The following is an 11,106-nucleotide window of genomic DNA, read 5'->3' as shown; positions in this document are numbered from 1 at the left end:
TTTTTTTTTTTTTTTTTTTTTTTTGCATATTCATAATGTCCGACATGTAAAACATAGGAATTCGAATAAACTTTTTTCAGAAAAATGCATCTTTCAAGGTGAGGTGCGAATCTGCATTGGACTCTCTCTCTTATATATATATATGAGAGAGAGAGAGAGAGAGAGTCCAATAGATAGCTAGATAGATAGATAGGTCGTTTGTAGAAAACATATCCGGAGAAGAAGCACACTCTAAGGTGTAGAGCAGTATATATTATGACAGACAGACAGATTCGGTACAAAGTTTAGTGTGTGTGTACACAGGCAGGGAGAGAGAGAGAGAGGCGGTGGGGTACGAATATATATATACATGTAGCGATATGATTAGGTGTGTGTATGAAATTACATAAATGGTGTGTGTATCACGCACACACGTAACAAGCTGCTAAAAGTGCAGCAGTAGAATCTGAAGAAACTAGTGATGTTGTGCGTCGATAAAAAGTAATAAAAATGGTTCAACCAGTGAATAAAAAAAATTATGGCGTAAGACGTCTAACGCTTCGGACAGAACCTTTCATGAGAGGTGAAGTGTACCCAAAGTGTTAGGCTTCTGTTCTTCATCACGGATCAAATTCATTCCACTGTTTGAATTATTTGTGTGTTACAAAACAATTTGTGAAACTGAATAATCCATTTTGTCGCGGGGAGGAAGTAAATTTACATGCCAATGAAAGGTATAGAATCAGAAGTATTTAAATTAGTACATAATATTCTTTGATAGACACAAGATCCCAGTTTTACAGAGAAAGGAAACGAGTTTGCTATGGTTATATTCTCTTCGGACACAATAGTAATGTGATTAAAATTGTAGAAGCAAAAGATAAACTCGAGACCGGCTATATTCGGTCTCAATGTAAACAAATAGAACTAAATTGTTTTAGACATGTCATTTGGACACAAGACCAAGATTTCTTAAAGGGTAGCGACAAGCAAGTCGATTATATCGATCTACTGCTTAACTTGTACTTGTTCTATCGATCCACGAAGGATGATAAGCAAAGTTAAAATCGCCTGAGGCTCAAGGTCGCGCATTTGGGGAGTAGGGGTATAGTTTTAATATCGACCCTCTACTTGACTGGTACTTATTTTATCGATTAGAGGACGATGAAAATCAGCCGACTGAATCTAGAATTAAATTATGGCAAGCATCTTGGTTAGAACCATTCCACTTACGTTGTTGCTGTCATAAATATCACAACATCCTCTCTCTCTCTCTCTCTTTAAAACAAGATAGGCCTATTCAGCCTAAATATTATTAGAAAATATGACAGTCTGAGAATTCTCTAGAAAGTCGCAACTATTACTTTGTAGTCTTCTTTAGATGCATATATTCAAGAACATAAATTATCAGCGATATTCTGTACCGGTGATATTTATGATATTCTTCTTTTGGCCATTCAATTATTTGTCTGTTGTTTCGGATGTGACCGAAAGAATACCGATATTAAAATTTCGCAGCGCATACTATGACACATATATCTATGACAAAAACAATGCCGGCATTTGGTTTTCCAATAACAGCGAAACGTAGTGATCTAAAATACTGAAAGAAGCTTTACAACTAGAAGTTATTACAAGTACCAAATACTGAATTAGATGAAATTATTGTTTTGAAAATACAGCGGATTCTATCAAGTATTATTTTTATTATCTGTATTGACTCCCATAATAGTGAGAAGAAAAAAAAATTACACAACTTACGTCAGCTCGGCTTTTAATCGTGCTTCTCTTCGGACGCAATAATACATCTTTAAAATCCAATTTGATGTCACTATCGATGCGTGGCATTTTGCTCCACCTTCAAGATCTACTTTCTAATATATAAGTGTGTTAAATCTGTTTAGTACCTAAAAAGACATGTAATATGTATTCATTCGAGGTGTGCTGCTTCAGACTCCAGCAGACAGATTGTCAGTAAGACAGGTAGACAGCTTATGAATAACTATGGAAGCTGCAATGTGCCAAAATCGATCTCACTCACAAAGATATGTTTAAAAAAAGTAAACAAAAATATCAGAAACGCTAGTAAAATTCTTAAATTATTGTCAACTAAATTTAATGTAATAGCTTTCTGTGTGTTTTAATGTAATAGCTTTCTCTGTGTTTTCCAGTTATCTATTTTTAGATGAATTTATAGCTCTTAATTTCAAAGGACAAGTTTATGTAACCTTGAAGTTTTCTGACATTAAACGATACCTAGAACTCTGTAAAAGTAATAGTAAAACTGGAAATATGTTGTGTTACCATGTCCCAGGCTATTGTAACTTTTTTTTAAATATTAGCCATTAGTCGCCAAATGTTTAACTAACAATGATCAACAGACCCACCCACAACGCCACGACAGTTAATCATCGTCTTCCATTCGAAATTGTGGGTATATAGGGGGCTCTATTCTTAACTTTTCAATAGTAGTCATCAAAATACTACCTTAGCACACAACATATGCATATAAATATATGCAAGTATATACCTGGTGTATACAGACACAATATGTATACCTACCTACCAAGCTCTTCAATCATTCCCTTCCTTTCGGGATCAACTTTGATATTTGAAAATGAATAACAGTGTGTCCCATTTCAAGAAAGATAATTTCTCTAACCCTGGCTACTGTTACCCTCTCAAACTAACTTCCAATATCTCTAAGATAATGGAGACTGCCAAGGGCCCGGGAACAGGGGGTGCGCTTGCACCCCCTAAAATTTTTAGCGGGTGTAAAATCAAAATTTGCACCCCCTACATACTTTGCCATGATTAGAAAATAGTGTCTAAAAATTAATCTGTAAAAAGTTGCTTGAAGTTAGGTTTCTTCTCAAAACTAGAACAAAGGACAAAAATAAATAAAAAGTCCAAAATCTTAACTGATAAGGCTGGTCATAAAATTCCCAAAGAAATATATACTACTGAATACGTACTAGGCTTACAAAGAGTAAGTCCTGGGGTCTATTTCTTCGACTAAAACACATTAAGGCGGTGCTCCAGCATGGCTGCAGTAAATGACTGAAACAAGTAAAAGAGTAGAAGAATATATGTATATATACAATTAAATTAGGCAGTGGTTTAGCAATGAATCACCAGAGAGGGAAGCTATAATTGTCATTAAATATGACAGAGGGTATTAGAACACCTACAATGCTAAGTGTTGTGTGTGTGTGTGTGTGTGTGCGTGCATGTGTGTGGACTCTCTGTGCACTATTTTATGGTTATTAGTCAATGTAATGTCACACACCCCACTTCTGTTCCCATTCAGTGACACACCACATAGAGCCCTCTCATCGTACCTTTGGAAGACAAACACCACTATTTTGTTTCTTTTTTGTTAGTTTTTTTCATGTAGTGTCCCACATTTTGAAACACTTGCAATTTGTATTTTTATTGCTTATGTTTGCTCGCTTGATAAATTTCTGAAATTAAACATTTTAGTATACAAAATATACTTCACATTATTACACATGCTATATGTTAATGCAAAAAATATTGTGTTTATTGACTATCTTCAAAACGATCAATGGAATGTTCAATGACAACTTGCTAAGGCAGTTCTGAAAAGCTATCAAGACCAAGCACCCAGACAAACTGATGAATGGCGTCTTGTTTCATTAGGACACTGCTTCAGTAGACAAGTCCTTGGTTTCAATGGCTGCTGTGCATGACTGACTTTGAAATGGTTGATCACCCTCCCTAGGTTAGTGATTTGGTTCTATCTGATTATCATCTGTTTCCCAACATTAAAACCCTCGGCTGGGCACCAGTATCGCTGTGATGATGACATCTTATCTGCTGTTGATGACTCTTTTGACCAACAGGGTAGCTTCTTCACCAGTGTGACCCAAGCACTGCAATTACTGAAGGAAGTGTGTGGACAGTAAGAGGAACTATGTTAAAAAATGAACTTCATTTGCTCCCATTCCATGAATATTTCAGCTTATGAAGATTTCAGCCGACCCTGGAGACAGCAATTAGCAATGACGTCCTCCAGCACTGTGAATCTCTCTCTCTCTCTCTCTCTCCCCTTAATGACCACCAGTAAGTTTCTGTAAAGCCAGGTTCACTACTGACCTATCTCCTAGTGGGCTCTCACCTTGGAGAAATTGTGTGAAAGCAATGTTATTCACTTCAATGTCCACAGAGCCGCCAACTGTGAGTAGCATGCAAATTTCTTATCAAAAGTGTCAGCCTGTGGGCTTCATCTGTCTCATCTACTGGATTGGTAGCTTTCTATCAGATTGTATTATCGTACCATCCTTTCTACCTCCCATTTTAAGAACTCTAGCATGTTCCAGAATTCAGTTTCATAACCCACTCTCTTCTCTTATCAATGACTTACTCAGTATTACATCTATCAATATCTACTCTTACACAGATGACACTATTCTTCATTCTTCCCAAACCATGTATCAATTACTTGCAACATGGTTCCTGGTTGAGTCCCACTGCATGGCACTTTGAGCAAGTGTCTTCTACCATAGCCTCGGGCCAACCAAAACCTTGTGAGTGGATTTGCGAGACAGAAACTGAATGAAGTCTGTTGTAAATATATATATATATATATACAAATATATAATTATATAAATACAATTATAATAAGGGCACTAATGAACAGTGCCACATGCTAAAAGTAGATGCCTAATGGCTCTAAGAACTACAGTATTTAAAAAAAAAATCTTTGTTCACTTTCCTCACTTTCAATGTGTGCTAATGGAATAAATAATGTAGTTCTTAGAGCCATTTGGCATCTACTTCTAGCATGTGGTGCTTTTCATTAGTGCTCTTATTATAATTAAATTTATGTGGGAACTACATTTTATTTTTTGGGCTGTGATTCAAAACCGAATCTAAGAATTCTCACTCGCACAATCCACCACTGGCCAAACGGGCACAAAAGAAATTTCCTTATCCTATCAAAAAGTGATGGATGAGTTTCCACTCGACCTCTGATCTGACTGTGTCACAAAAAGTTCAAGTGGACAACAGGTAACCTAAACAAGTACAAACTACTCCTATGGTATATCCATCCTTCTAGCTAGAAAGACCATTATAAATACAGTTTCCTTAGACACACACCAGGCATGCAACCAGCAAGTGGTTAGCCACCTAGCCAAAGATGAGCAAGCAGTGACTGGTGACACAAAACAGTAGCAGTTGCAGACACGAACAAGATGAGACAGAGAAACGACTCAACACAACCAAGTGACCAATGCATACACAGACACAAAATATGCCTTGTACTATCTCATCAAATCAACATTCTATTTCTCCTGTTTTTACCTTCACTGACTCAAAGCAGTTGGCAACTTTATATAGCAGCCTTTATTGATATTTCAAATGAAGCTTTGTGTATCGAACACATAAATGCAACTGTTAACCAAATAAATTATTTAAACTATATTCTGATTCTTTTCTCATTGTTTTCCTTTGATGTCGGTCCAACACGCCTCTCTTCATCTGCTGCACCTGGCAACATACATTGAACCATCAACAACACTGCATTTCGCTACACATACTGCTACATTTATATAATTATATATTTGCATTAATTGTTACTTATATGGTTTTATTGGAGGCGCAATGGGCCAGTGGTTAGGGCAGCGGACTTGTGATCGTAGGATCGCGGTTTCGATTCCCAGACCGGGCATTGTGAGTGTTTATTGAGCGAAAACACCTAAAGCCCCACGTGGCTCCGGCAGGGGGTTGTGGCGATCCCTGCTGTACTCTTTCACCACAACTTTCTCTCACTCTATCTTCCTGTTTCTGTTGTACCTGTATTTCAAAGGGCCAGCCTTGTCACACTCTGTGTCACGTTGAATCTACCCCGAGAACTACGTTAAGGGTACACCTGTCTGTGGAGTGCTCAACCACTTGCACGTTAATTTCACGAGCAGGCTGTTCCATTGATTGGATCAACTAGAACCCTCGTCGTCGTAACCGACGGAGTGCCTACAAAAATGGTTTTATTACATGCTGGCCACTTCATAAAATCTTATAAAGATTTTATCCTTAGTTATATATAAATATATATAACTCTGACCAATATACTCCTGGATAATTTTTGGTTGTATACACATGTGGCTGAGGGTGAATGAATTAGATATAGCTTGTAATATAAGTGTGAACATATGCTTGTATATACATTGTTATTCATATGGGTATGTATAAATGTTTATAATTATGTACATTGTGCTATACCATACTGATGAAGGTAAAGAGATATTTATATTTCTAAATTAAAAATTGATCTATGGTTAAACCTTTTCTTTAAAAACATCTTTGTTCACTTTCCTTGCTTTCAACCTGTACTAATGGGGTAAATAATGTAGTTCTTAGAGCCATTTGGCATCTACTTCTGGCATGTGGCACTATTCATTAGTGCCATTATTATAATTATATATTTCTTTTAATTGTTACCTATATGGTTTTATTACATACTGGATACTTAATAAAGTCTTATAAAGATTTTATCTTTAATTATATATATGACGATGATGATGATATATATATATATATATATATATATATACTTGTATATGATGTGTGGGTGAATTTATGGAAAAGAATCCCATAAAACTAGTTAAAAATGGAGAAGGCAAGTTGTTAAAATATATAAGAGAATTTTAATCCATGCAGATGATCGTTTCGTACAGAGATATAAAAATAATGCAAGTTCATGATTGAATTGAATTAAATTAAATTAATTAAATAAATTAATTAATTATATATCAATTCAATCATGAATTTGCATTATTTTTATATCTCTGTACGAAACGATTGTCTGCATGAATTAAAATTCTCATATATATTTTAACATCTTCTCCTCCACTTTTAACTAAATTGTTGAGTTTTATGGGATTTCTTTCCATTAATTCACCACACATCATATACAAGTATTATTTTCAAATTTACGCCTGTAAATTACCAGCAAAATATGATGAATCAACATTAAAAATCTGTTTTGAAAACCTCCAAATTAAAGGACGAATCTACATTCAACCTTTTTACATCTATACATATATATATATTTATATACACACATATAAGAGAGATGACCACTAAGTGGACATCCATTATGCTAGATGTAGACCCCATATGGTCTGACCACTAAGAAAAGATTGTTCTCAAGAAAATTCAGCAAACACCAGAACGTAAGCGAGCAAGACAAATGAAAAGTGGGGTCTACATCTAGCATAATGGATGTCCACTTAGTGGTCATCCCTCTTATAGGTATGTAATATAATTTTTCTGAATCTTCAGACTTTTCAATATGCTAGGCCACTGGTTCTAAATTGATATTAATTAAATTAATATTCAATTTTTCACCCTTATTATTTAAATTTAAATAACCATGTTCTCTAACCGGCAAAATTCACTGCAGAATTATTTCCGGTATTTTGGTGCACTGAAACGAAGACTTTTGAAATATAACCCCAAATGTAATTGGTGGAACTATATGCATGTTCAATCTCATGCGGACGTCTCGTGTATAGTTCTGGCAGAAACGTTAGCATGCTGGGCGAAATGCTTAGCGGTATTTCGTCTGTCTTTATATTCTGAGTTCAAATTCTGCCGAGGTCAACTTTGCCTTTCATCCTTTCGGGGTCCATAAATTAAGTACCGGTTGCATAATGGGGTCAATCTAATTGACTGGTCCCCTCACCAAAAATTTCGGGCCTTGTGCCTAGAGTAGAAAAGAATATTGTAGGTTTCTATACCATTCGTAAATGACATCTTCCTATGCATCTTGCATAATTCCCTTGTGCTTCATTTTATGGCATAATAAATATTATAGCCACTATATCTGCTTGGACAATGCTATTGACAACTTTTTTTTAAAGATATATTCTGAAAGAGGCTGTGTGGTGAGTATATCATTTCTTGAAGCTTCCTTCAGTCATTCTGACATAAATTGCTTACATCAGTTTTAACAACCGTGTTAATACAGTTTACTTCTGCTTCACACAATATTACTTTTGAACTTACTAGCTAGGTATTGTGAGCTTATTCCTTTGCTCCTAACTATGCAGGTGTCTGCAGTTTCATTGTTATGTTTCTCATGTTAGGGATGCTACTCCAGGTAACTTTCAAGTGGTTTCTATTAAAAATAATCTTTTAAAGGTGCTGGTTGGGAAAGTGTTAATCTAATTATCTCCTGAAATGTTTTACCTTTATTTATATTTAAGAAGTTGTGACAAATAGATTGTATTGCATGGATTATTTTTATTTATTTGTTTTTAATAATAATCACATTTTAGAACATTCAATCACACATTATTTACCATAAGCTATCAATCTATGATTTTAAGGGAAGAATCATTTAAATGTTTGTTGCCACTTCAACATGGCTGTTCCTTACGGGAGGGCACTACTGCTATTTTTTAACCCCAAGAGAACATCTTCTCTAGCCAGTTAATGACACAATCTGTGTCCGACATATTGCAAGCAGAGGAGTGAACCCCTACCATCTAGCAAGTTGTCAGGACCAGTAGACCAACCTGGTTTTAAGCTATTTTGCCCTCTGTCAACAGCAGTAGTAACATTATTCCATACAAAACAACCATGTTGAAGTGGCAACAAATATTACTTTTCAGTATAGTTACTACTTGCATCTCTTATAGAGATTTTAGAACTGGCTACTTTAGTCATTTAGATATTTTATATATAAACTAAAGCCAATAAATCTATTACATCTACACACACACATTCACATCTCCATGTGTATACATATACATAAATATCCATACATACACACATATATATAAAAACACCCACACACACATATATATACACAAATACTCACACATACATATATATGTGTTCACACATACACACATAAGAGGGTGTACATCCATACAAAATCATATCCCTATATTTTTAAGTAAATATACATACTCACATACCTGCACACACATATATACACATACCTATAGATATTTCCACTTATATATGCACATGCGTACATATGATAGTACAAAAAAGGGTGTATACTCATATCAGGTAGATGTAAATATCATCAAAAAACAGGATTAGATCTCTTACTCTCAATGGTCCCAGATGAATTTAACTTCACAGCAAGAAGTGCAAGAGAAGGCAGCAGTATCAGAGACTCTCATGCATCGAATATCAAGTTCTAAGAAAAATTTTTTAGCAAAGTAAAAAAATGTGTATGTCGTAAAATCAAATGGTGTTGCCCCAGCATGGTCAAAGTTCATGAGCTGAAACTAGTTTAATTCAATTCAATTCATATATACTTTTCTTTATTCAGGCAGTGTTTGGTTAGTGTCTTTCTGTGGATTGTTGAGATGGTAGTTCTGGTGGTTGTGGTATTATTTTTTGTTCAGTTTTCACTGATACTTTCAAATAAAATATTCTCCCTTGGCCTTATCATCATCATCATCATCATCGTTTAACGTCCGCTTTCCATGCTAGCATGGGTTGGACGATTTGACTGAGGACTGGTGAAACCGGATGGCAACACCAGGCTCCAGTCTGATTTGGCAGAGTTTCTACAGCTGGATGCCCTTCCTAACGCCAACCACTCAGAGAGTGTAGTGAGTGCTTTTACGTGTCACCCGCACGAAAACGGCCACGCTCGAAATGGTGTCTTTTATGTGCCACCCGCACAAGCCAGTCCAGGGGCACTGGCAACGATCTCGCTCGAAAATCCTACAGGAGCCAGTCAGGCGGTACTGGCAACGGCCACGCTCAAAATGGTGCATCTCATGTGCCACCCGCACAAGAACCAGTCCAGGGGCACTGGCAACGATCTTACTTGGCTTGCCGGGTCTTCTCACGCACAGCCCATTTCCAAAGGTCTCGGTCCGTAGTCATCGCCTCGGTGAGGCCCATCGCCTCGGTGGTTAATTTTTTGTCTGCAGTTTGAAGAAAGGGAATCTTTTGAATTTTCATTTTCCACATTTTTCAAAATGTTCACTACAGGTTGTGTTTCTAATGGAGGGGTTATGGATTTGTTGTTTATGTACCCTTACTCTCTCATATAGTTTGATGCCCGTTTCACCAATGTAGTATTCATTGCTTTCGGGGCATGTGGCACAGTAGATTAAATTCCTGGATTTGCAATTCATATTTACATTCATTTTGAAAGTGTCATTGTTTTTCAAAGTAATTTGTACTCCCTCTTCAATGTAGTCACATGTTCCACAATGAGGGTCACCACATTTTTGAACTCTCTGTTGTTTCTGTGGTTGTAAATCTTCCTTGAGTTAAGAGGGTTTTTTTATCTTAGGTGCTTGCCATTTGCTATAAATTATTTTTGAGTTTGTTATTAATTGATTCATTCTTCATGAATGTTAAAGGATTGGGAGGTATCATTTTGCAGTGTTGATGATGTCATGATTTCTTGGGTTGTGGGTAATGATAAAAGGAATGCTTAGGAGTTCATTTTTATTTCTGTGTGTTTGTTTTCCTCTGAGGGTTGTGGTTGGGATGTTTTTTGCTTTGGTGATTGCCATGTCAATTAAGCTAATAGGGTGTTTTTGTCCCTTTAGAAATATTTTTCATTCCTGTAATCTTGTGTCCCTTAATTCAGCATCTATTACTATTATGTAAATTCTTTTTGCCACATCAAATTGTATGTTTCTTTTGGTATGTAAGGGATGGGAGGAATGAAAGTTCAAATATCGGTGTGTGTTTGTAGGTCTGTAGAAGAGAGCTGTTTTCCTAGTGTTATTTTCTTTAATTAGAAGTATGTCCAAAAATGGTAATTCTTTTGTGTTTATATATATATAGGTCTAAGGAGTGGCTGTATGGTAAGTAGCTTGCTAACGAACCACATGGTTCTGGGTTCAGTCCCACTGTGTGGCAACTTCAGCAAGTGTCTTCTACTATAGCCTCGGGCTAACCAAAGCCTTGTGAGTGGATTAGGTAGATGGAAACTGAAAGAAGCCCGTCGTATATATATATATATATATATATATATATATAAAAACAAATAGTAAATGAGTATATGCATATATACGTACAGGTATGTGCATACCGACATCCACCTGTATGTATAGGTGCATATCTGGGTACAGGACATTGCAAACAAACGTAGACGAGAACACACGAGCCACA

The 11,106-nt window shown here is 36.1% G+C and overlaps 1 protein-coding gene across 1 annotated transcript in view; it reads right to left on the bottom strand.

Moving 5' to 3' along the window:
- Nucleotides 1–2,133, bottom strand: part of LOC106875355 (GMP reductase 2) — a 39,283-nt gene extending 37,150 nt beyond the window's left edge. Inside the window, exon 1 of the mRNA XM_014923447.2 lies at nucleotides 1,741–2,133. Coding sequence (XP_014778933.1) covers nucleotides 1,741–1,827 — 87 coding nt within the window. The 5' untranslated portion in view covers nucleotides 1,828–2,133. The remainder of the gene's footprint in view (nucleotides 1–1,740) is intronic.
- Between the last annotated feature and the right edge of the window lie 8,973 nt (nucleotides 2,134–11,106).

Source organism: Octopus bimaculoides, chromosome 1, assembly GCF_001194135.2.
Source record: "Octopus bimaculoides isolate UCB-OBI-ISO-001 chromosome 1, ASM119413v2, whole genome shotgun sequence".
In the NCBI taxonomy this organism is placed as follows: Eukaryota; Metazoa; Mollusca; class Cephalopoda; order Octopoda; family Octopodidae; genus Octopus; species Octopus bimaculoides.
This window is presented reverse-complemented; position numbering and strand designations above follow the sequence as displayed.